General features: G+C 37.6%; 1 protein-coding gene across 2 annotated transcripts in view; it reads right to left on the bottom strand.

The window, feature by feature from the left end:
* Nucleotides 1-1,633: 1,633 nt before the first annotated feature.
* The window catches only part of CRIM1 (cysteine rich transmembrane BMP regulator 1), a 202,886-nt gene continuing 177,111 nt past the window's right edge, over nt 1,634-27,408 (bottom strand). For both annotated transcript variants that reach the window (XM_072856562.1, XM_072856563.1), the window contains 8 exons: nt 27,262-27,383; nt 23,058-23,267; nt 16,086-16,301; nt 14,148-14,369; nt 9,435-9,629; nt 8,324-8,446; nt 6,703-6,890; nt 1,634-4,527 (listed from right to left, as the gene is read on the bottom strand). In XM_072856562.1, the coding sequence (XP_072712663.1) occupies nt 4,351-4,527; nt 6,703-6,890; nt 8,324-8,446; nt 9,435-9,629; nt 14,148-14,369; nt 16,086-16,301; nt 23,058-23,267; nt 27,262-27,383 (1,453 nt within the window). In that variant the 3' untranslated portion in view covers nt 1,634-4,350. The remainder of the gene's footprint in view (nt 4,528-6,702; nt 6,891-8,323; nt 8,447-9,434; nt 9,630-14,147; nt 14,370-16,085; nt 16,302-23,057; nt 23,268-27,261; nt 27,384-27,408) is intronic.

Raw genomic sequence — 27,408 nt, 5'->3', positions numbered from 1 at the left:
TCCGCTCAACTTCTTGAATTTTTTTTGAGCCTCCTTTAAGTTTCTTTTCATACTTCCTACTTGATGCTTGGAAAGAGACAGTGAGCAGAAGATTAATTCCCTGTTAAGCATCTGCGTGCAACTGAGGTATTTAAAGACCTTCGTCCTATGCTACTCAGTTACAGCTTTTTCAAGCTGACAGACCCTAGTATACATAGGGTTCCATTCCAAATATGATCCTTTCTGACACTGGGAGTAGGGCAAAGGAGGCCAGGACTACTTTGAGTGTTCAAATATGGATGCACCATTGGTTTATACATTAGCACAATGATATTTTCTGTTCCATTCTGATGAAAAAGCAAAATATTTGCAGGTAGAATTTGAAGATGTTCTTCTAGAAGACATAGTCTTCCATAGCCATAGTCTTGAGAAGGACCAAAAATCTTAGAACAGGTAACTAGCAAGGGGGAGGAAATTACTGGAAATTTAGCACATATAAATTTAAAGGGATGCACAAAAATACCGATCTATCCTAGTCAAAGTCAGTTATGGGCTTTGCAGTAACTATTAGTACTTGAGCATTTTGGGTTATTGCAGCTATCTCTGTTATCCCACAAGTGTGAGGTTGTTTACCCGGTGTGCGAGATGCCAATATACACACAGGGCAGAGGTATTTTATTTCATGTCTGCGCAGAGATGGGTGCTTGGTGGTACCTCCACAAAGCTTGTGGGACAGCAGCTCTGCAAGAGCATTGACTCAGTGGTCAGTAGCAATCTAAACAGTAAATATGATGCCAGTTCCAGGGTGTACCATGTTTGAACAACATGGACATTTTCGGTCCCTTTGCCCTTGATCTCAAAAGGATGTAATAGAATAGGATATAAAAAGAACAGCAAGGTTGGCCAGAAGGTATGGAACAGCTCCCAGAGAATCATCCTGGGCTTTTCAGCACAGAAAAAAAATGGAGAGAAGATACAGGTCTCTAAATTAATGGGTGGCATATAGATACTGATCCACTGCTGCTTTGAATGCAGAAAGTAAGGGATACCAAATGAAACCATCAAGGGGTAGGTTCAAAGAAAGAAAAGGAGGCAGTTTTTCACACAGCAAGTAGTTAAGCTGAAAAACTCCTTGCCTTGGGAAGTTACATACCAGAACTCTGCATCAAGTCCATTAATTTACAAATTAATAGAAGAAAACAATATTTTAGGCTATTAGGTAAATGAATGATCTGTGGCTCAGGAAGTCCTATATGACCTCAGGAGTTCCATAGGGCGGCATCTCCCAGCCTCATATGATCGATTATGGCTCTTCGATAGATACAACAGATGGGACTGTAATGGCAGGGCAAAGGCCTAACTTTATGTTTGAGAGATTGCTCTTTACTGGATGCTGAAACTATTTGGAATTTCACAAATCCCTCTAATGTGAAAATTCTTTACTGTAAAACCCAGAACTTTCTGTAACTGCAAACTGTTCTTTACCCACAGTATTTTCTGAACTGTTCTGATCTAAGGTCAGCAGGACAATATGAATTCCTACTCCCAGGGGAAAAAAACCTCACCATAATATCAAGATACAAACTAATGTCTCAAGGACCAGTGTATGGAAGTAATAAATATGAAAATTTAAGAAAATATGCATCAATAGGTTTAAAATTTTTTTATTGTGCTGCCAAGAGCCAAATTACAAGAAACCGCCTTACAGTTAAAAAAGTAAACAAGCAATCTGCTGAACCGCAGTGCACTCCAAGTGCCACATATGCATCTATTTTTCAGAAAATTATATCTGCATTTCTCTTACAAGAGCACAACAGGAACCAAAGTAAAAGAGTGTAATGGATACAGCACATAGGATAAATCATATCTTTAAAATAATAATAATAAAATAATAATAATAAAAAACATTTTACACCATGTCCTATATCCTGCTAATATTTTCAGAATATGGCCTTGATTGTAAAACAAAAGCAAGCATTTACAATTTCTGGATAAAGACTGCTTACTCTTATGCAAGGAATGGATGTTTTGTCTTGACAAAATCTTTGTAGTAACTGGACAGAAACATCTCTGTTTCAATATCAGATCGAGTACAAAACACTGGGGAGACTACATTTTTTCTTATTGGTGGTTGGAAACGGAAGCTATATAAGCAGAAAAAATGTTGACCCTTAATGATACACCTATTTTTTTCTTTGATGCAAACAGCTAGAACACCTTTTTGATATTCTAAAACAAAAAAATTGTTAATCTTCAGATTAATAAATTAGGTCATTATAATAATAAATTAGGGTTTTTTTTTTTCAGTTTTAAAGTTCAGCAACCTCTGACCAAGTATTTACAACAATACTTGAGAGTTCCTTTACAAAAAATACATTTTCTTTTCACATTAAGCATACTGGGTATCTGTGTCTCTTATGACAAGCATTTGTAAAAGAAAAAAGGCAATGCACAAATGGGTAATTAGTATAAAAGTGCCAAGACCTGTTTGGAAAGTTAACATTGTATTATACAGTCAAGAGTTATAAATGAGGCAAGCTACAACAAACTTCCAGCTTAATGTGGACAATATTCCAGTAGTTGTTTCAAACAATTGTTTGAAAAAAAAAAAAAAAAAGAAAGAAAGAAAAAAAAAGAAAATCCAGGAGCCGATGGTGTTATTCTATGGAGCTGATTAGTGCTGCATGTATATTGTCATCAGTGTCTCTAGCCAATGCATTCATTAAAAAGCCTTTTTAAGGCTAAGCAGGAAAAGAAAAATAAGAAACACCCTGAAATGTAGCAAGTAGCAAGAGCAACGCTTACTGCTATAATCGTGCACGTACTGTACACACGCAAACACAAGAGTGCACACACACACACGCGCACACACAAACACTTTCAAATCAAATCAAACTGTAGGTAGAATGAGATGCTCTTTTCTTGTCTTTCTTAAACTCACAAGCGATTAAGCATTGATATGGAATGCCTGTTTATCTGTTTCTGCTCTGGGTAAAATCTCTCTCAGATAAAAATACATTCAACAAGAAAAAAAATAGAAAAAATATATACTGTATACATAGTATTTTATATATACAGTATATAGATGTATAGTGTATATACACATGCACGTATATATACATATGTATACCTACATGCATTTGTATATACATATATATACACAAACATACAAATACTTTTTGTTGTTTTTAGCATAATTATATTTACATAAATATTCCTATAATGCTAAAGTTTAAAGAAGCATGATCTCCTTTTTTTTTTCTGAGCTTCAAAAAAGGTGCTTGAGTAATATACAATTAAAATTAAGCAGCTTCCTAGCATGGAAGTAGTTTCTAAATCTGCATACCAGTAAATAAGAACATCAACAAGAAAAAAACAACAACCTTAAAACAGTCTCTTTTTTACTCTCTTGTAAGCAAGAGCTTTGTCCAACAAAAATATTTTTCCTTCTCCTGTATGAACAACCAGAGATTGATATAAAATAACAAAACAAAACCACAACAGACAAAACAAACAAACAAAAGCCCCTGGAACTGCATGGTGTTCTTGACTTTTCCTTCCTTCCTTCAATACTGCTGTCAAAAGATCCAGTGCTCATATCAGGAATTACTTAGGCCTCAGTCATTTGCTAACTCTGCCAAAGTCTGGCTAATCTAGCCAATCAGCTTTGAAGAAAACAAAAATAAAAACAAAAAGCAGCACAAGGTATAATTTTATACATCCTTAATAAACCCACCCTTTATTTTCTGCTATAACCTTTTCCTTGCTATTTCATTAACTACTGCAGCTTCTCATCATATAGAAAAATATTTGCAGCTACACCACACCTGTGATGTGACAAATTCTGTTCTAGGAGTATATTACTGTAGCAACAGCTGGAAGAAAAAAAAATCAGACCTTTTCATATTTTTTTTCACCTGGGGTTAGGCTTTGCTGCAACAGATGCAATTTCAGAGCTACAAGAAAAAACATTATCCTGCTGCTCGGCAGTATTCTTTATTAATTTTCTTCTCCAGCCAAACATGACCAGCTTTTCTTCTTTGAAGCTTCCTTTTACCTCATTGCCTACCCCAGCCCCTGATTCCCCCTCCCAAAAAACCTCTATAGCTATGTTACAAGCAAATACATCTTAACAAGTTTTAAAACTTTGGTTCTAAGAAAACACTTGGTCAGTTATCTCAAGGAAAAGTGGGAATGCTTTTTCTGGCACATTGCAGGAGTCAGAGCTCATCCCAGTAAGGTCTTAGAGCTGTACATGTAGTCACAAATCCAATACAATCCACTAAGCAAGTGCACAATTCTAGTTTTATTTTAATAGCAGACTTAGTCTCTCTCTCTCTCTTTCTTAAATCCTTGGTAAGGGTGCATTCTTCAAACTGTTTGATAGAAATTATCTGCCTGTAAGTTGTTCTGTTTCTGCATGCTGTAAAATCCACTGTATCTTGAATCTGGGTCTGCAATTCTTAGCATCCTCTGAGAACTGTCCACCTGGACCATGGTACCTTTCTTGCAATCCACATATACCAGTTGATTGTTCAGGCAAGAAGGCTGTTAAAACAAAAAGGGAATACTGAATCAGTTAAAAAATGTTTGTATTCCACACATAATTAAAAAAATGTTTATGGTTCAAGTCCATAAGCACAAACCAAAATCAAATCGGCAATGAAAGAGTCTGGACTTTTGCTAAACTTGGTAAAGGCTTATGTCAGGCACAATAACAGACCAGCACCCTCTTCTGAAACACCATTTTTCATCTTCTGAATGGAGCTCTGGTATTCCCATATCCAGTCCTACTATTCCTGTTTGAGAATCCTTCAACTGAAAGATTCTGCAGCTGAGAGGAAGGTGAAGCAATGCTGGGTTCACACTACCTTAAACGTTTATGGGCTAAGCATGAAGGAGGACAGGCAGTAAGCATACTCTATGGATACTTATGAAGTTAGTGACAATGTTATAAGCGTGCTACAGTCTTAAAAATTCCAGTTTCCACTGGCATAACTTCTTTTTCCAAGACTTAAATCTGAAGGGTTTTTATTACTAAAAATTTACATTCAGTAATCCTTATCACAAAAAGTTTTTTTTAACCCAGATACACAACATTATTGTAAAATGTTTTACATTTGGCTCTTCGAGTCTGTGGACTGGATTCACAAAGAAGTTCTAAGGTTCACTGATGTTAACGGAATCAGGGCTAAACATTAGCAGTCCATCTGTAATTGTAAACATCTTTTCTATGATCTTTCTTCTGGTATTGATATGATTTAAGCACAGTTGTTGACTTGTTCTTTATTGAATAGCTGGACTATTTTGAACAGAAAGAACATAAGCCAAAACAGGCTTGCCAAAATTTATTACTAGGAACCATCAGTCACCCAGCAAAGAATAGGAGAAACTAATGAGTGACACCTAGTTGAAGAAACCTTAAAAGAAAGCTACATTTATGACAAAGACCCTCACAAGAAATCTGAGTTTTAGTATATCCACGGTCTTGCATTGAATCTGTATGTGGCTTAGAGGGAGCTTCCTTAGCATATGGATGATGCCTTTTAGTGACACTGAAAAAATGCTTCAGCAATAGAAGTGTTTGAGAAAAATGATGTTTCAGAAGTAAAAAAGTACATAGAATTATTGATTGTAGTTCCACAGTTAGAAAGTTGTGATTTTCACTTCAGCTTCAACTATTTTGTCACATAGCACACAGCAGCCTTTCTGAGAGTTCAGGAGTGAATATATTAGAGTTAAAAATGAATTTTTAAATGCATTCCTTAAGAAACTCAGAATTTGGTACTGCTTACTTGTCTTGCAAGACTGGAAGTGGAATAATACTGATTCTTCATGCTCCCTATTACAATTAAATTCAACTTTATGCTCTGACTATATTTCTTAACTTTTTGGAAAATACTTTTTTTTAAAAAAAACCTCTGCAGCAGTGGCAGAGAGAATATGGGCACGTAATTTTTGAAGTTACTGTATTACTCTTCTAGGTGGAACTGAAGAAAAGATGCTGTCAAATTGTGTTCCAAGTATGGACAAAGACTGTTTGATTAGAACAAGGAAATATAAGTCGGATAAATTGGGGAGCTGATATAAATGGCATTTGAATACAGTGTAAGGGCTTAGTCTGGTGATGGAACTATTACTCAAAACAAAACAATGCTCTTTTCACTGTTCATTTCCAAGCTACCTGCTGCTTTCCTTTTTGGTAGTCTCAGAATACTTAATAGGTAGATGTTTCCTGAGATCTCTCTTAAAATATTAATCCTGGAACCACATGTTGCTGTTATTAGAAAATGTGATAAACACTACTAGTACATACAGTACCTGATGTTGGACAATCCTTTTAAAGTGGATGAAAGTGAAGAAGGCAAAAATATTACCTTATGAATTTGACTGCAGGTAAGAAAATTGCATGTATTTACCTACACTTATACAGAGTTGTTTGTTTTGGGTTTTTTTTTTATTTTTTTGCTGAGCTTGATTTCTATCTGGTGACAACTCATTACTGTATGGAGCAGGAAAATGTTTCCATTTGATAGTGAAAATCAAATTTAGGAGACTAAATAAATACCAACAGACTGACTGGTATAAAATGGTTTAAGACATAAACAGAAAATAATTTAAGAGAGTTCAGATGATGTGAACTCAATTGCATCCTAGACAATATTCTAGTTAATGTTGTTTTCCAAAAAAGTGAAAGCCTGGAAACAGACATAAACATGGCACCTTTGTTGGAGCTTTGTAGCAGGACACTGGAATCCACTGCTTTTTCTGATTGACGAGCAGAAGGACGATGATCAGTAACAGCGCTATCGTGATTGGAATTGTCACCAAGGCAACAGAGCTAACCGACGCATCTTCACTTGGGTGTGGTCCACCATCACTTCTGTACTCTCCCTGGAGATGACTCATGTCTGCAAGGCAAATGTCAGCATTTGTTAGTAATTATAAATGGGCCTTGACCATAAAAAAGAATGTAATTATGAAAGTCCCAGTCGTGGATCTTGTCAATCACATTAATTTTTACTTTCTCTCCTGAAATGTCACCTTATTCATATAAATTAGAACAACTGAAAGGTAGTATCTTATTTGGTGACTATATGAGCCGGGAAAAGGGAGGCTCATATAGTCACCGCATCAAAACGAGAGGAAATAGGATGGAATCTAAAGCACAATAACAACCAAGTCTGAAAATAACCTCTTATCTCAGTTGCGTTCGCATCATCTTACCTGATTACAACCAAATTCCCACTTGTAAAAAAATCGACCTGCATTTCTATGCTGAGGAAAACCTAGAAAGTTGAAAGCCCTTAGGATGAAAGGCCCCCCCTCCCCTTTTTTTTAAACTGGTAAGACAATTCTGATGTGTATGGTCTCTTATTTGTTGAGAGCATATTACAATACTTGTACTGCTCAGCCTGTGAAAACAGACTGCTGGCAGTCTACTAGACTGTAGCAAGTTTTGCATGTAATTGCAAAGAATGGTAATTTTCAATGACATATACAACATTCCCACACAGTTTGCAGTGTGTATTTATACTCCCCAGCCAGGATAGTTGCAAGCCAGCTACTAATACCTGTGAGAAATGAAAATGCTGTAATTATAGAAGTGTAAGCTTACAATTTTGTAAAGCAGTTACATTTCGTGTATCCTTTCTCCTAGCCACCAAAAAATAGTATCTATGAGATCATCCTTGTATTTAAAAAAAATATATACAAGTTTAGGTAGTCCTTCAATTAGAAAAGGTTAACAAAGACTGCGTCATAGAGTGTTTCCCCTATCCCGGAATAATGATTTCAGTACAGTTTTAAACAAAAGATGGATTTACATCCTTACACAACTTTATTAGCCCTGTGTCATTATACCTGTGTTTTTTTGTCATCTGGCATTTGTCTATGATATATGTTAAGTTGTGGTACATGTTCTCCCGTTTTTGTTTATCAATATAAGAATGTCAAATAGATCAAATTAAGGTCTATTGACTGCAGTGGCCTGACGACAGTCTGCTTTCTATTTTTTGTGTCAGAAAAGACACTGCAGAATCACTCCTCATTCATCATCTTATCGCATTCTTAATTTTATAGAACTCCATCATACCAACACAGATGTTTCTTCCAAGCTGGAGATGGAATGATCATGAGACCAAATTGCATAAATATAATTTGATAAACTGACTCATCTTGACTCAAAGCAAAATGCATGTAACAGTTCTGCACTGAAGGATATTCTCAGATAACCACCTTTTCAAAGCATTACACAGATGCTACCTCAATAGAACAAGTAGATGCATTAAAACATGGGCAATAAACACAGACCTAAGTTAGCCCAGTTTATATCAGATCTTACCTCTGTGAATGTGTATGATGTCATTTTCACTCGGTGTTGGCCAGTTTGGTACTTCTAGTTCAATGTCTCCTCGATGATTTGTCTTCTCAATGGGGATGTTAGTAGGTTCAGGTACATACATCTCTGTGAAATGAGATAAATGTGTTACACAAATTACAGGCTGCTTAACTTCCCAATGCTGCTCTTAATTCAGAAAATATACTTGGCCATCTGCAGTGCTTTGTCCTATGACTCCTTTCATTTGTTTCAGAATTTTCACCATTACTAGTCTGGGATTTTGTTTTAAAACCTGTTTCGTACTGTATATGGGATACATGCCTGCTGCCATTATCATTATCCTAATGTGAATGGGATGATATAGTTGTGTGGACAAATCTGCTTTTGAAAATACCATTTCAGAATACACACTTTACTACAGCCTTGCTCCTTTGTGATACTGAACAACAAAAATACCAAGGGAAGGTTACATCTTCCCAGCGGATATGTAAACTGCCACTGCTGGTTTCTTTGCCTTCCTTTTTTTGTAATCCTCAAAGCAGAAGAACTGAAAGAGGGGTACTGCTGAATCTCCCCAGTTGTCCTGTCAGAAGTAGTTACCAGCTGACTGAATAAGATGAGCAAACTCCTGCAGAAGTCTGTCAGGACTAGTATTAAAAACCAGTTGCAATTCTTATGTCCCTTGTGTCCATAACTAAGAAAATTTCATATTACTTTTAAGCCAAGTTAAAATGATAAAGCAATGCAATAGTTGAAAAGTAATGAAGAGACTCGGAAAAGACAGAAATGTTAATCACTGACAGAATCCGCACAGGTGTAAGAACATTCATTGTCATGCTTCATGAATGTATTTCCATAACCTTGTGAAAGGACAGAGCAGGGACAAGCAACTAATTTTTGAGTTCACAGTTGTCAGAATAAGTAAAATTTGAACTATATATTTGCACAAGACACCTATCTGTCAAGAATATTCATTTTCCTGATGTCTAAATGTCTGTTGTCTTCTTGATTCTGTTCAAACATGGACTGATGTTCAAAAACCAATTAAAAAAACCTTATTATTAGTGCTGGAAAAACCAGCATTACAATAACCTGGGTTATCACATCACATTACCTGGACACATGGGACAGCAGCTTCCCTCCACGTTGATGGGTTCAGCACAAGGGAGGGGTGGGCAGCTGACAGTGGAGCAGAGAGTCTGACCCTGCAGGCAGTAGCAGTGTGTGCAGCTGTCAATGTCCCAGCGTTCCTCATCTGCGTATGTTTTTCCATTGAAGTGGCAGACCACTTTCTTTGGAACTGTATCTTCTGTTGAAGGAACACATTGTGGTGTGATCACGCAGTAATGGCCAATTACACACAAATCTGATTTCTTCCCCAAAGACAAAAGTGAAACAATAGAATGAAATCCCAGCTGTAATCAGAAGACCCTTTCCACATCTTCCAGAAAACCTTTGTTAAAAAAAGTGTCATTTCTGCTTCTTTATGAAGTACATAATTAGCCTGGGCTGCTTCTCATTTTCCTCATGCAAGGGGCTAGAGGACGGATGATTGGGACATGAAATGATGATATCAAAAGTACTGTGAAAATTAAGAAAAATTGATTTTTTTATGTTTGACTGTTTGAGACTGCCAACTACTCCTCCTCCTCGTTTCCTAGTAAATCCTATTTAACTAAGAAAAAAACCAGACTACCTACATTTCTAATTACCAAGGCTCAAGAAAGATGAACTCAGCCTGGAATACTTGAAGACAAGATTAGGCTGGATGCCAAGAAGGATGAAGCAACTCTCAGGCGACATAACTAGAAGTGCTTAGACTATTTATTATAAAGCAGATTCGAAGAGGATCTGATCATTGCCTGTAACTGCATGAAGGGAAAACCCCAGGAAAAGGGCAATAACCAAACTCGGTACATTTTTTCATGGTTAGTATTATATACATTGGAAATGGGTGTGATCTTAACCCTCAGAAAAAAGTGAGGTTCCAGAACACCCTTCCCAAAGATTGAGAGCTGTAAGCTAACAACTTTTCAGATAGATTTTGACACAGTACGTAACAGGAACCTGGCCTTGATGAAGCAAGTAGGTCTTGAGAAAACCCTTAAAAGAAGCATTACACTTTCTGCCGAAGCATTCAATACATCTTTTTACATCTTTTTTTTTTATGCTGCATCCTATGCAAGCCTTTTAGGTGGTCTGCAGCATACCTTCTGTTTAGTCATGAATTGCTTAGCCTAGGATGTTTTTTGCTGCTATAGCACTTTATAGATAATCAAAATAAAACTACACAGCAGAGCCTCCAAAAGCCAAGCAGCACCTCATTTTCATCTTAGCTTCTCGCTACCTTTTTTTCTCTGAGGCAGAAATTATTATGATGAAACCTGCTCATGACATGAATTTGCAGATTAAGCATATGCATGAGATAACAGAATGAAATTGCGAAGTAACTTCTTAAGCTGTCAGAGAAATACTGGTTTAACATTCACATGGATTACATATGTAAATACTTCAGTTAGAATTACCTCCCAAATATAAATAAAAAGCCTTATTAAATAATTTGGCCAGGAGTACAGCTTTTAATTAGTGGCAACATAATAGACTGACATCATCCGGAATAACAAGGTTAGCAGTCAGGCAGACCAGCGCAACAGATCTGGACAGAGTAAATTCAAATGCAGAAGGAGACCAGCAAGAAGTACTATTGTGAAAATACTAATGGAATTATCTGAAAAGCATAAATGTTCCAGAGGCCTTGGTAAGGGTATCCCATGGCTGTAAGTATGGGTCCCAACCTCTCGACGTAGAAGATTTTTTAAGTGAATATAGGGTGGACATGGGAAAGGAAGAGTGGGAGAAAAAGGTGTCTGCAAGCTGCAAAAAGCACATTAGGTTCTTCCATAGATGACCTGCATGTTGGCATATAGAGCCAGCGGAGCCCTGTGTTGGTCAGAAAGTAGATATGGCTGGGGAGAGGATGAGGCACACAGCCTGTGCAGTCCTCTACTGCTCATTACCTATGCAGACCTAAAGCTGAGCACTCCAGGCTGATTTGCTCCCAAAAGTGCTACGTTGCCCCACTAGGGGCAGCTTCTTCAACTCAGCAGCTGGTTTGGCTGGAAAAGTCCTCTTAACTTGCTCAGGCTTTTGCAAGTTTGTAAAGAACTAATCACAATTTAATACAGTAAATGTTTTTTAGATTAATTAACAAGGCTAAAGTCACAATAGCAGTGTTGCACCTTTGAACCTCGAGAGGAAACTTTTAAGTCCTACGAAAGTATTATCCTGTGCATCTCCCCCATTTGGTGTCCATCTCTATGCAAGTATAAGCACAGGATGAAGATGAAGGCCACAACACCAACAAGTGCTCAAGGATGGTGGAAACAAGAGAGACTTGCAGTAAGAAACCCACATGCAAAAATGCAGTTCAGAATACCGTGTCTAGCTCTACACGTCTTCTCTCAAATTTCCTCTAGCTGCACCAGTAAATCAATCTCATCTGGTAAACAAACAAACAGTCGTTGCTCTGTTTTCCACAGAAGACTAATCTTGTCTCTAATCAAATAGATTTCCCTTTATCCACTCTAGAGTAGAAGGTTATCTTTCCAAATTAATCTTTCTTTGCATGAGAAAGAAGAATGTTGAACACACAGGATGAATTTGAGGATTCAGACAAACAACAAAGCATCCAAGGCCTGTAAAATTTTGAATTTGAATCTATACTAACTTGTTAGGCATTAACCAGATCTGGATCCAGAAAGAAGCAGAATAAAATACAGTGCTAAACCCCTGCATAATTTTTGAAATTCCAATAAATGAAGATGACCTGTTTCCACAGAATTCACCTACTAAACATTTTATCAACTATTACACAAAAATAGTAAGGAAGAACCTGTACAAAGATGTGCTTCACAGTTCTCAAGAAATGAAGAATAAAACAGTAAGAACCAAGAAGACAAAAATTAAATGCATGACCTTACTCCTCTTACAGGCAAGAGCATATAGTTCATAGAAACCATTAAAAAAGTACGTTTCCATGAATTTCAGTTACTCAGACCACAAAACACACTGACAACATAGTACAGCTTAGATTAATAAAATGTATCATCATTGAAAATCTTCATATCTGAGCACTAATTAAAATCTGGCTTCTGTATTTCGTATTGCTGAGCAGTTGCTACTAAAAAAATCATTAGGTTTTTACAGCTCACACATTTAAGTATTTGCAATATTGTGCAACTATATGGGATTCAAAGTGAATTAATTAAAGCCATATGTACATGTTGTGTGTATATATTTGCAAACCTGACATGCAAGGTGTAGGCACAAAGTTCTAGAGGTTTTATTTTTGTAGTTCATGCCACTAGTCCCTGTGGTGCATCCCTTCCTTGACCTAAAGAATTCTCCAGTACAGTACTAAGGCTCATGTCCTGACTCTACTGGTTTGATTGCCCAACTTTGCATACACTTTGTATTTTTTTAACATTAAAATGTATTCTGAATTAAAATGATCTTTATAGTTGCAAACTCAATCACTGGAAGAAAAGCCTGCAGAAGACAGTTGTCAAAGAAACTTTAAATCCTCCCCATTTTGTATGCAAACCATGATGAGAAAGTAGTAATAGGATAACATAGTATTTTCCCCTCAAAATGTCCTCATCAGGAATCTAAGTAGGGTTCCAAGGGCAACTGAAATTTTGATACTTTCTAACTTTTCCAGGCATTTCTTTGATGGAATTCCTTGCACATCCTATAAAACTGTATCACCTATTATTAAAGATATTTCTTCTGCAACGAATTAAAGATTTCAAGAGCTGTATCAATGGTACATAACTGAAAGGACTTCACAATCTTTCTGACATCTTTCTGATGAAGAACTGTAGTGTTTATAGATGGGCAAATTGATTCACATATTCAATTAATGATTATTTTATTATATTCCTTTTTACTGAATTCTTTTCTACTGTATCTCCCCCTACTACTTTCGTAAATGAAGGTTACAGTAAGCTCTGAATGCTTTCCAACAATGCTACAAAGACTTAATTTCAGTAAGTTCATTATACAATTCTTCTCTATCAGTGGCTTCCATTCTACAGCCTTTGTACTTACTGCAAATTCACAAACAAGTAATCTGTAAATAAATATTCCTATTCAAAATACAATGAAAAAGTGATCAGGAATTTCAAATTCTGCAACCTGAAAAATGCCTGGCAATTTTTACTATCTACAGCATCCACCATTTACTTCAAATTCAAAACCGGTGCATGGCCCTTCATTCTTTATTTTTTTTAAATACTAAAAATGCATATTTTCCCTATTTTTTTCCCAAATATATTATTTTGCCTCTTCTATAACTATCTTTAATGAACTTTAATGAATGTTTTTCCTGTATTTTAATTTAGATGCCTTATTAACACTTCTCCATTCTGTGAAATTTCATAATGCTTCAGCTTGTCTTCTGCAGTCATAATTAATATTTTCCTCATATTATCACATATCTTGACATAACATATGTGTTACATGACAGATCTTCCTTTAAATAAAACAATTTTTGTGTAATGTTTTCATCTAGTAAGGTATATTACCAAGTTTTCAGGATGATGTCCTCTCAAGTTTGTAGGCAAATTACATTTATATCTTCCTGCACTTCTACCCCAAAACCACAAATCATGATCCTCAAAGCTCCCTATGCAGATTTCACTCTCCAGTTCAACTGAAGGCACAAACCGCATCTCCCCAAAACAAGGAAAACATTTCAATTTGGAAATAAAACTTCTTTCTTATTCCCAAGGGAACAGCAAGTTACCAACTATTTTTATTTGCTCACCAATACAGTAAGGACAGCATTGTCCCTTTCTCAAAACAGGTCTCTCACAGGATACCGGTGGGCAAGACTCAGAGTAGCATCTAATCACACCGTCCATGCAAATGCAGCTAGTGCAGACATTGGGCTTCCAGGACTCAGCTGTCAGAAAAATATCTCCTTCATCATTTTTGCAATAACTGGGCATGCTCTCATTGCTTGATGAAGAGGGCTGAAGAGGCTCATCTGTAAATATAAGCAGATTAAGTTATTTAATTTACAGTAGCTAATTTATCTCGTATTTCCTCATTAGAGGGTTCACTCTTGAAGAACACAATGGAATTGTAACACAATGTCTCACTACTTCAGAAGAACTATAAGGACCGAGCCTTATGCCTCTTTAGTCCTTACATCTGATGAGGATCTCATGATGTGCTCTAGAATAAAGTTTATGTAGACCTTTATTGAGTTTAGTCAAAAAAAAAAAAAAAGAAAAAAATGAAAAAAGAGAAAAAAGGACAGCAAAGTGAAAAACAATCACCATCAGAAGCAGCTCCTCAGAAAGCCACTCTGAATGCTCTGAACTGAATGGTATATAGGAACTCACCTTAAATTAGAGAGATTAAATTTTAAATCTAAAACTTGAATCCTAGCTTCTGCCATGTCAGTTCAAATCCTTGAATGATGCAAAATGAAAAGCTATTATGCTGCTGTCGCCTTCACTAGTGGACTTATATGAGCTAATTATAAGCTGTTGAGAAACAAATGGCACTTGATCGGGCTTCAGCTTGATGCCAATGGGTCTGCTTTAATTCTCATGCCCACACATGGCAGAGACATATTTCTGCAATGAAGCTGTATCCTAACAGACATTATGGATCAAGAAATATGATGGTATGTGCAGAGAACATATAAGAAAAGGAGAAGAAAAAAAAAAGGTTTCATAAGGGCATTCAGATCAGGTTCTCAATCTAACTGTGTAAGTTATGAGACCAAGCTCCTTATACAGCCCGTGAGGAAAGATCAGCTCCTCCAAACAGTATTTTGAAGTTAAGCAAATGTTCACTGTTATTAATAATGAGAAAAATGGAAGTCAGGAGAACTGGCTAACTTTTTTACTGAAAATACTTTGTCAGAAAAAAAACACCCAAAAACCGAAGAAACACCCTGTAGAAGAAATTGCAAAACCTCCTGACTTTTTTTCCTAAAGTAAAATTTTTAGATTTTGTTTTTAATAAAGACAAATATTTTCTCAGTGAGTTTACATGCAATTCACTGGTGTGGACTAAATTTCCACTGCAATGAACTCCTCCATTTGCTATGCAAAACAGGAATTCACGTTCATTTATAATTGCATCTCTTTCCTCAGGGGAAAACAAATCCTGTTACCTTCTTGACACTGTGAGGCAGCCTAGGAGGAATCTGGCACACCTGCTGGGCTGGAATGCTTTGATATTACTCAGTTGCCTTCAAGTCACTCTCAAATCATACCAGGTGAAGGTAAAAGCAAACAGAAGTATTTTTGAGACCAAATCCCAAATAGACAAGATAGAAATAAAAAGGTTCATAGAAACCAAGGCATGTAGAAAGAAGAAGAAACAAGCCTGTATCTGCCTAGCCCTCTGACTACTTTCGAAGTTTCTCTGATCCTGCATGTTTCCATAAATGAGCCAGGGCATATTTCATAAACTTTCCAACTAAGGATTCTGGTTCTATGCAACCCTTACATTATTAGATTGCCTTCAAAGATGTTCAAACCACGGCCGCAACTCCCCTTTACATATAAGATATCTCTTGCACAGTCAAGTTTTGCAGTTGAGGACTGCAGGCTCTCACTCCAAACTGCTAAAGAACAAAGGCACCACAACAACCAACTGTGCACACACGGAAACATTCAATATTCATATCAGACATTCTCAGATCAAGAAAAGACTCCGATGAAAGCTGGTTGTCAATATATACCTGGGCACTGTGGACAGCAGGAGTCCTGTGTGCGGGTGGGGTTTTGACAAAGAAGAGGTGGACAGACTTCAGTCTCACACAGGACACGTCCACTATGGCATGTACATTGTGTGCAAGAATCAATATTCCATGTCTCTCCTTCTACAAAGTATTCCCCACCAGGAGCATGACAGATTGATGGACTGGTGAGCTCTGGCTTCTGCACAATTATTTCATCTAGGAAAAACAGAATTGGAAGACAGGCAAAATCAACTGTGACTCTAATGATTAACAAATTTACCCAAGATTAATAATTTCTGTTATTATTGAAAATATTAGGAATAAGAAAACCAGCTATAAATATATTCTTAATTAAGCTCTTTTGACTTTATGTCACCTGCATCTCATGGAAAATGGAAAAAATATAAACAAACAATTTGAGAATCAGTCTGAATAAATGCTAGTTGATATAAATCAGAGATAACTTCAAGCATTCTTCGCATTTTAGAAAAAAATCAAACCAACCTGTGATGTAGGAATGACACAGGTCATTTTGACAAACGACAGCTGTCATTTTCTGAAAAATTATACTGATCGGACAGTTTCTTAACTGCTAAATATTAGCATCAGTGCAATTCCTGAAAGGATGGATAAGTATGCTTCTTGTCTGGGATTTAGGAAGTCCAGATTCAACTGTCTGCCTTTAAGTTTCCTGAGTGATATGTGTCTGTACCATTTGGTGCCAGATTAAAAAAAAAAGAAAAAGAAAAAACACAGAATCCCCCAACCCAACTCCCTAAAAACATGTAAGCACTTAACATTGGTGGAAGTGCTTCATGACTTTGTCCCATTAATAAATAAATAAATAAATAATCTGCAGTCTTTGAAGTAAAAACTGGACCCAAGGAGATGCCAGTGTGTAGACTCATATTTCCAGTGACTGTATCTCACCAAATGAACCTTAATTCCTTTTCAAACAATTAATTACATTACCTTTACAGCCCTGGCTAAAAGACTCACCCAGCCTCTAACTCAGGCAGTTTACAGAATAGATTTGACCTCCTTCCAGTTAAGAAAGGAACTGAAACTGTTTCCCTTGTTCAGCATGAGTGTCCTCCAACCACTGCAGTATTAAGAAAATGAGGGAACTCTCTTTACCTCTTGGTGTTTTCAAAGAAAAAAGAAACCTGTCCTGCACTTTGAAAGCATTTAAGCACTTACCATCAAGAAAAGGTTATGCCACAAACTGCATCCCCACAGCCTGCTTACAATGCTTTGAAGCCCACTCCCACATAAGGGGCAATAATAGCTGCCAGCTTGCGATGCTGGTTGCTTTGCACCTGGAGTGAGGCCACCAGCTTTCTCCATGCACTGTGTATGGGAATCGAGGTGCCTCACACAGCATGTTTTATTCAACTACAGAAGCCATGAGTCTGAAAGCTACATGCTGCAACATGAAGCTTCAGGCTTATAAGTGATGTTGTCCTTCAGCCTGAATTCCACCCGTCTAACATAAGACAACTAAGTTAGGTGCCTATGTTAAGAACTGAGCTGCCTCAGGTTTCCTGTGCTGTGAATGGAGGGGAAGAGAAAGCGACTTCTAGGTAACGACTCTACATCTCTAAAACACTTTCTGAAGGTCCCTTTCTCCTACTTAATTATAAAGATGCCTAATGTGAACATCATCCTAATCCAAATATCTTGGTTAAGGGCAGAAAAATTAAATGGATAGCAGTTCCTCTAATCATTTAGGCAGGCCAAGGCACAAAGAGTGCATGTGCTTCTCTCCACATTCGTAGCACTGCTGTACTTGTCTGGAGAACGGCATTTGTGCCCTTTGCTCTATAACATTGCCATGTAGAAGACACAGCACTCAATTATTTGTTTTCATTTCTGGAGAACTATCAGTAGAACTCAAGGAGCCTGACTCTGGCGCATCTCACTCTATTCACAAAGTATTAGTACATTTCTTCTTTCAGGGAATTATCTTTCACTGATTCGCTTAGGCTATGCTTTCGCTATTGCTTACATTTATGAACCACGTATGTGATTCAGTAGCCTTTACCTGAAGTGAGATAGCTGGTCTGCTGCCTCGTCACTGTTTTTTATTTCAGCTGGAACAATATATTACATTTTATGCAATGGCATCTTAACTCACCATGGCAAAGCAATACTAATTATTTTCTGGAAATTTTCTGAGTCATCTCCTTTGCATTTAGTTCTCTGCAAAGTTGCAGGCCTGTTTTACTACAGCTCATATACTGTTCATAATCAGAAAAGCATAACCAGATAGTAATGCTATACATATGGTATTCCTTACTGCTCCCTTAGCAGCATTGATATTGATATATCACTGCAACTGTATTGCTACAAATGTACAACTACCATATTCCTGAAGGAGCAACTAGCCAAACAAATATGCAGTTTCTGGACAGCATGGTTCTGCAAAACACTAGCAGTTAATTGCTTTCTACATTTTACAGGAATCCTGGAGCTTTTCACAAGCATTGCGACAATCCACTTAAACCTCTTAATATATGGAAACACAGTTATAATGAACGTTGTAGCAGCCAAGGTATATCTTGCTCTGTTGAAAACTAACTAAATATGGAATTGAGCATAACCACTTTTTTTCAGTCTGAAAAATGACCTCTGAGAGCTGCCACTTCCCTGTTGATAGGTTAACAGTGCAATTCAAAACTCAGTACATCAGGATTGCTAATTATTTCAATATCCTTATGCTAGACACATTTGAGTAATGTGCTCACAGTCTCACAATTCCAAACGGCATTCCTATCTATTGAAAGCCATGATATTTATTTAACAACATCAGTGGGGAATCAATACCTTGCAAAATAAAATCAGAAGTACATTTCTAACAAATATAAAACCTCAGTGGGGGAAACAAAACCACACTGAGACTAATTTGGCCATATTAATTCATACACTTATATGCACAATCACTTTAAAAAAATGCTGTGTCTGCCGTAGCATTGTAAGAGTTTACACCAAGTATGTCTTTGCTAACACAGAAGCTAGGTGACTAGTACCTTGAAAGCAGGAAAGATGTCAGACTGAGAAACCTATGCAGACACTGTATCTCAAAGGAATGGACACTACTGGGTAAGCAACTGCTCTTTTATACAAGAGACCAACATTGTTGGTGCTCAGAATCAAACACTGATCTCATCCACAAGAAATGTATAGTGTGAGAAGATAAGTACTGCTGATCTCATACTGATCTTCCACGAACTGAACATTAGGCTTATGAATGGATTTACCCAAATTCATCCTCCATATACAAAGTAACTAGCCACTGGTGCTGCTGAAAGACCAAAATTAACATTACTCTTATTTGAATGCTCTGAGGTGTTCTGTATGTGTTAGGTAAATCAATACGCAAAAGTATGCTGACAGTAGAGTGAAATGAGGAATGAGTCCTGGGGACCTAACAACAGAATTGCTGGAACTGGAACAACCATCCTACATTTTAAATTTTGAATCTTGAATGTTTATCTAATGCAAGACTGACATGCTAACCTGTCCCCATCCATATGAAGTCTACCATCCCCTACAATCATAGATTGGTTTGGGTTGGAAGGGACCTTAAAGATCATCTAGTTCCAACCCCCCTGCCATGGGCAGGGACACCTTCCACTAGACCAGGCTGCTCAAGCCCCATCCAGCCTGGCCCTGAACATTCCAGGAATGGGGCATCCACAACTTCTCTGGGCAACCTGTTCCAGTGCCTCACCACCCTCACAGTGAAGAATTTCTTCCTTATAGCTAATGTAAATCTACCCTCTTTCAGTTTAAAGCCATTACCCTTTGTCCTATCACTGCGTGCCCTTGTACAAAGTCCCTCTCCAGCTTTCTTGTAGGCCCCCTTCAGGTACTGGAAGGCTGCTATAAGGTCTCCCCAGAGCCTTCTCTTCTCCAGGCTGAACTACCCCAACTCTCTCAGCCTGTCTTCATAGGAGAGGTGCTCCAGCCCTCTGATCATCTTCGTGGCCCTCCTCTGGACTCGCTCCAACAGGTCCATGTCCTTCTTATGTTGGGACCCCAGAGCTGAATGCAGTACTCCAGGTGGGGTCTCATGAGAGCACAGTAGAGGGGGAGAATCACCTCCCTCGACCTGCTGGTCACACTTCTTTTGATGCAGCCCAGGATACGGTTGGCTTTCTGGGCTGCAAGCACGCATTGCCAGGTCATGGTTGAGCTTCTCATCAACCAAGACCCCAGAGTCCTTCTCCTCAGGGCTGCTCTCAATCCATTCTCCGCCCAGCCTGAATTTGTGCTTGGGATTACCCCAACCCATGCGCAGGACCTTGCACTTGGCCTTGTTGAACTGCATGACATTCACACAGGCCCACCTCTCAAGCCTGTGAAGGTCCCTCTGGATGGCATCCCTTCCCTCCAGCATGTTGACCGCACCACACAGCTTGGTGTTGTCAGCAAACTTGCTGAGGGTGCACTCAATCCCACTGTCCATGTCACTGACAAAAATGTTAAAAAGTGCCGGTCCAAATACCGACCCCTGAGGAACACCACTCGTCACTGGTCTCCATTTGGACATTGAGCTTTCGGCCACAACTCTGAGTGCAACCATCCAGCCAATTCATTATCCACCAAGCGGTCCATCTGTCAAATCCCTGTCTCTCCAATTTAGAGACAAGGATGTTGTGTGGGACAGCATCACATGCTTTGCACAAGTCCAGGTAGATGACGTCAGTTGCTCTTCCCTTATCCACCAATGCTGTAACCCTGTCGTAGAAGGCCACAAAATTTGTCAGGCACGACTTGCCCTTACTGAAGCCATGTTGGCTATCATCAATCACCTCCTTATTTTCCATGTGCCTTAGCAGTTTCCAGGAGGATCTGCTCCATGATCTTGCTGGGCACAGAGGTGAGACTGACTGGCCTGTAGTTCCCTGGGTCTTCCTTTTTTCCCTTTTTAGAATGGGGGGCTATGTTTCCCCTTTTCCAGTCAGTGGGAACTTCACTGGACTGCCACAGCTTCTCAAATATGATGGATTGTGGCTTAGCAACTTCATCAGCCAGTTCCCTCAGAACCTGTGGATGCATCTCATCAGGTCCCATGGATTTGTGCAGCTTCAGGTTCCTTAGATGGTCTCAAACCTGATCTTCTCCTACAGTAGGCCGTTCTTATAATACAATAATACACAAATCATTGTGAAAAGGTGAGTGACTACTGCAGGTACTCCAACAGTTCTGTGCAGCCCTGAATTCCAGCTAGTGTGAGTGGAAAATAACATCCCTGTCCAGTGACATAACTCCAGGACTACGATATGCTGTATTTATTATTTGCTGTTTGGCTGCTCCTCCTGGAACAATATTCACAACTGAATCTTTTCAGTGTTGTTTTCTTATTTTTTTTCCACACTGAGGTTTCATAGGGGAGAGAACTGTACTATTTAAGACAGACTGTGGATGTGTGTGTGCATGGGGATCTGGAGGAAAGAATGACAATACCTGATGGGATGCATATGGACCAACACTGCATACTGCTGTGACAAAAATGTGTCTTCCAAGCTGATAAAACACTAAGGTTCTCTTCAAAAGTCTTATGATTTCTAAATTCCCTGTCAGACTAGCCAGATACTCGATAACGGAAGAGAAGAAAGCGAGCAAAGGATGGTGTCCGTAGTGTGCATAACTGGTGGGAGTATCCTCCTTAGTGTTTCCATCTCAGCTAAAAATTTTATTAATGGATGTCATTACTAAGATGCTAAGCACTAAGAGCTCAGCCTCAGTAACCACTGCTAAATTACTTAGTATTGAAAATAGCTCTGGCTCCATGAAAGCCAGTGCCAAAAGCAACACCATGGCTGGCCATGGAACCACAGTGCCAGTCTCGATACTGAGGGAAGGAGAGTGGTGGAGACTGAGAAAGGCTGAAAGGCAGACAGACCTTTTGGACACATCCAAAGTCACATCCAGACAGTCCCACATCTTTTTGGGGACTATGTTTTTCCAGTTACCACAAGGTGTTAACTGGATTGGAGATCACTGTTTGTCTAAGTAATCTAAAGAGATTGGTTATCTTAGGTCCTAGGGAGGATACACTCTTCTCTGTCACTTTCAGAACAAGAATCTGGCTGCTTATTTTGCCCCTAGGATTTCCTGTTCTTTACAAAGAATTTGAAACAGTTCGTAATTGCTTATATCTTGCCAGTGCTGTCTTACCATTTTGCTATTTATAGTAGTATCATGAGCCTCATTGTTCCTACTTGTAACATGACTTCCAATAAAGTCATAGACAATGTCACTGTATTACAAATTAATCTAATTAGCACATAAAATATTGTAGGAATCATTCTGAAGACAGAGGGCATTAATCTTATACTCTAACCACACTCTAACATCTTTCATAGATGTTTTTCATATTAACACTTATTATTAAAATTGTATTGGAATGCAACGTTAACTGTGCTTGGCCTTCCTACCTAAAGCATTAAAATAATCTTCTACTGCTGGTGGCACAGGAGCCTTCCCTCAGAACACTGAATCATAACGTTCAATTACTTAAGACATGTGTTTAAATGTGTAGTCCTTTGAGGGGTTGTGAAACATAGATCAGGAGATTAATTTTAATAAAACTCCACTTCAAATAAAAAAAGAGAAAATGTAATGGCTTATTATAATATTTGCTGTTATAGGTAACAAAATTGTACATGAGTATAAATTCGTTATTATAGCTAATATAGACTACAAACTTCTAATTTAAAGATTTCAATGTGTCAAAAATTAACATGTTAGGACCCGAAAACATGCATATGCTTTCAATATTTCAGTTCCCATTTTTCACATCTGAGGTCTTACCGAAAGCCCCTCATCATGTTGTATTTGGGCATAGACACCTTCATATATACCTATTACCGAATGATGCATGCAATTACTTTCATGTATTAGGAAACAGAACACATGTGAAATGAAAACCAATTACAAAGCATATAGAAGCAAGCATGTTACCTGGACATGATGGGCAACACTGCCCTGGATGTATGGTGGGGTTGCCACAATTAGGAACGGGGCAGGTGATCAAGGCACACATTTCCCGACCATTGTGACAGTAACACTCCCTGCAGCCATCATGCCAGCTCTCCTCGTTCTCATGTCGGCGCCCATCCATTGACAGGCAAGAGCCTGTTTTAACAGGAGGCATAAGCGAAGCAGTTGCCTCTGCACAAAATCAAAAGAAAAATGAAGTGTCCTGATAAGCATGTGTTGCTTAGGAAAAAAACTACACCAACTTCATGCCTGGATTGCATTTATTTTTAAAGCACATATAAAACCAAGTCATTAATAATTCTATCATTTACGCTTAGAAATAAAGTAACAACACACATGAAACAATCAAAAGGTATATTGAAGAGGATGGTAGAAGGTAGTAAAATGTATTTCCTTGGAAAATATATTCCCTTCTTTCTGTTGCACCTATACTGTTTTGAATCATACAGAAATGCAGTACTGGCTAAATACTATAAGAAAAAATAAATGCAATAGAGGGAAATAGCAGAAAGCATGAAACATATTTAAAATGAAATATTTAAATATTACAGTGTATTAGATTATCTATAATACGAGTATCTGATAGCAAGTAGAAGATAAAAGCATTTGCAAGAGCTAAGGATGGTCTTACCATGAATGACAAAAAATTGCAAGCAAGTTCTAGCGAGGTCATGCTAGATACTGGAAATATTTCGTAAAACACTTACCTATGAGAAATTATTTGTTTACATTACTATGATAAATGAGATATTTGGAAGATAACTGCTCTGATGATTTTATCCCTCATTCCTAGCTTTTACTGAGATAAGAATACAGTAGCTTGGACTGCTGCGTTACTTGCACTCAGCCAGAACACCCAGGCAGTTGGTCTAGGGAGGATAAAGTCTCATTTGTCTCTTAAGGGGTATTTAAGTGCTGCAGGATTCAGCCTTAATATATTCTTTGTTAATCAGCAGAGTGAATTTAGAGCCCAACACTCCCTCACCCACATCATTATGATGATGAAGGATTTAGGATCAGTTTGTCACTGAACTGACTTGTTTTCATCAGTATGTCAATCATGTTCTGCTGACACTTAATACAAATAACCTTACATATATGTAAGGTGCTTATTTCATTTTCTGTTTAAAAAAGGATGCAGTATGAAAAGTAGTAATGTTTATATGTAATTTTAGTAAGGGTTTTTTTTGTTGGTGTTTTTTTTTACTAACATGTTGTCAGCACTTCTTCAGCTGTGGCAGATCTATCAAAGGTGGTCTAAGAACCACAAGCAGATGGTACAAAGTTAGTCTGATACATGTTATCAGAGTAAGAACCTGATACACAGAAATTACATTAATATACCATTTTGTGAATTGAAAAGAAAAGCCATGGCATAGGATAAAATACTTCTCAAAACAGACTTCATCCTATTGCACGAACAGAAATACTATGAAAAAAAATCTACATTCAGTTACTACACTTTTATACTTTAGTATCAGATTATATATTAATTCCTATTTGAATTAATATCACTGGAATACTGTCCTACATTAAAATGATTATTGACACACGAAAGTCTTAGATGGTAATACCCTTCCCCTTCATTAATAAATAAAGTATCTGATGTAATAAAACTTTTTTTTCCTGAAATATTCTAAAGTATACTTCAAAATTTGGAGAAACAAACCAAATATATAGGCAACTATGCAAAATTAACTTCACAAACTGAGATTGTTTTCACTTTTCAGTTTTTAATTAAAATTAGTACAAAAGAGAATACTTAAAGAAACCAAATGCCCAAATACAAAATGGGAATAACTGGATAACTAGACGTATGGTTGGAATGATCTGGGATTATAGTAGCTCACAAGTAAAAATGAGTCAGTAATGTGATACCACTGCAGAGAAGGCAAGTTCAATCTAAGATACAAGTACAGGAGCACTGTAAATTTAAATGCAGTACTACTATCTCTATTAAAGTACAATATCCAGTTTTTGAACTGTGATGAGACACCAAAATAACCAGGTTTATTTGACTTAGGAAAAAAAAAACCCAAACCCAGAAATGTTTAGGGAGCTCCAGTTGCAAACCCTTAAATATTGCAAGAATTCTAAATGGAATGGTGCATTAGCTGTGCAAATGGTGCTGTGCCTAGGACAAGAAGTAACTGGTTCGATTTGTAGAAAGGGAGGCAGAAATATTAGAAAATTTATTTTGAAATGTTACATATTGGTAACCAAAGGAAAATATTATTTTAGAGAGGTTTTGCCTTTTTTTTTTTTTTTTGAGAATGGAGATTCTTAATAAATTAAATCTTAGACAAACATCTGTCAAGGATTATCCAGACACACTCTATTTTATGCGAGGGCAGAGAAATGGACTCTCAGTTTTCCAGAGGACTACCCCAGCCCTGTACTTCTATGGTTCTACTTCTCTTAATCCTAGCATAAGCTGTTTCTGGCAGAAGCCATTTAGAAAGTGGAGCTAATTCACAGGCAGGGGATTTACCCATCCCTTCCTCTTACTTAGGGATTTTGGGTCAAAATTTTAACAAGGACTCACAGCTCCCCCAGAATATACTGCTGATTGCCCTAATTATTCTTGGACAAGTTGCTAATGAATTGATGTTGAAGTGATACGCTCATGGCTTGGTATCTTTATGATCCTGATAACAATAAGTACTACTTAGAGAGGGATCAAGTTATTTTCACTAAATATTTGTGCATGTTTTAAAATCCATCCTTGTTAAGGAAAGCACTTAAAAGTGTGCATACACATAATTAGTAATTGAAGAGTTGCATCTGTTTATAGTCCGGGATGCAATTATGGCACACCTAAGAGAACACCTTGTGTATATTCCATCACAGCATCATGACAATCAGAAGTGCGTTGATTGTGAACATGGAGACAAATGACAAAATAAGTCATTAGGATTGTCTTGATGGGACTCCATTCAGCAGTTACCCTTTCTTACTTAATTTTTTAAAATTTTATTTCTAGTAAAAGTCATATACTGCAGCTTATGTCAGTGAAATCTCTCTCTGCTTCTCATATCTGCAAGGTAAATTTATAACATTTCAGTTTTTTTTTTGCTAGAAGTCTTAAAGCTTTGTTATAATTGTCTGCATTGTATGATGTCACGTGGAGAAAATACAATGTCGCATCCTTCTGATTTATCTGATGGCATGTTTGCCTTCAGCTATAGAAGACTGACTTCAGGAACTCATACACTTTCTTCCAGTCCCGTGGTCCCATAGCTTGCCTTACTATATGTTATTTTTTAAAATGCAAAAGAAAGAGATGTTAAAAAAGTTAAGAATGGAGTCATTACACAAAACAATGGGAAAATATTCAAACTTACTTGGCTATTGCTAGAAATCAAAACACAGAAGTAAGAATCAAAGAAAATAAGCGTGAAAGAGCAGTTAAGATCAGAGAGAGCCTGAGCACAAATGAAAAGTTATAAAATACAACACATGGAGATGAGCAATGAAGGAGGTCTGATACCCAGACTAATACAAAACACAAACTGAAAGTATCTTAAAAAAGAGACATGTTAAGAGCAGCACAAAACTAAAGCAGACAACTAATGAACATCTTATCTCAATCTCCACCTCGAACTTGGCGGTTACAAGTTTGGGATGTGGCACTTGTGAAATGTCTAGCTTAAGAATACCCAGTCCTTTCTCCTGGGTAAGCACTCTCTCTACTCATTTCTCCTCGAGACCGCCTGAAAAGTGTCTAAGAAACAGCACTCTAATTCTAGGTGGTATACAGGGCATCTATCAAAAACAAAACGTGAGTTTGTAAAGAAAAGACGATGGTGAAGAAGCTAAGATGAACACTGCTACTGAAAAAAGCCCTCTCAACTAGCTTATTTCTAGTGGTTACTTATTAAGAGCCTGATCTAATTTTTGTTAATGATAACAAATTGATTTTTGTGACTTTGTCATGGGAGCTGAAAGTGGAGCTGAGGCTTTCTGTTGAAGCCAAGATGAACACAGATAATAACAAACCCCTGCAAAACAATACACTCCTTTGAGCAAAGTTGAATTGACTCCCCCACCAGTTACCATATTTCAATTCTTACATATTCTGTGCAGTATTCCTTTTCTTTTGCTCTACCTTCCAGCTGCTTTGAAAACAAGTTGTAATTAGAGGTGATAATGCACTCGCACCTACCTCTGCACTTGCAGATAACACAGCCGTGATTGTTCTGCTGGAAGCCCATCGGACAGATTTTACCACAAGGCAGGTCTGGGCATTTCTTACACCGACAGATTTCACAGCCATGCTTGTTCTTCCTAGAGGACCAAAATAATTTTTAAA

The sequence above is a fragment of the Ciconia boyciana genome, chromosome 3, assembly GCF_034638445.1.
Source record: "Ciconia boyciana chromosome 3, ASM3463844v1, whole genome shotgun sequence".
NCBI classification, from domain to species: Eukaryota; Metazoa; Chordata; class Aves; order Ciconiiformes; family Ciconiidae; genus Ciconia; species Ciconia boyciana.
This window is presented reverse-complemented; position numbering and strand designations above follow the sequence as displayed.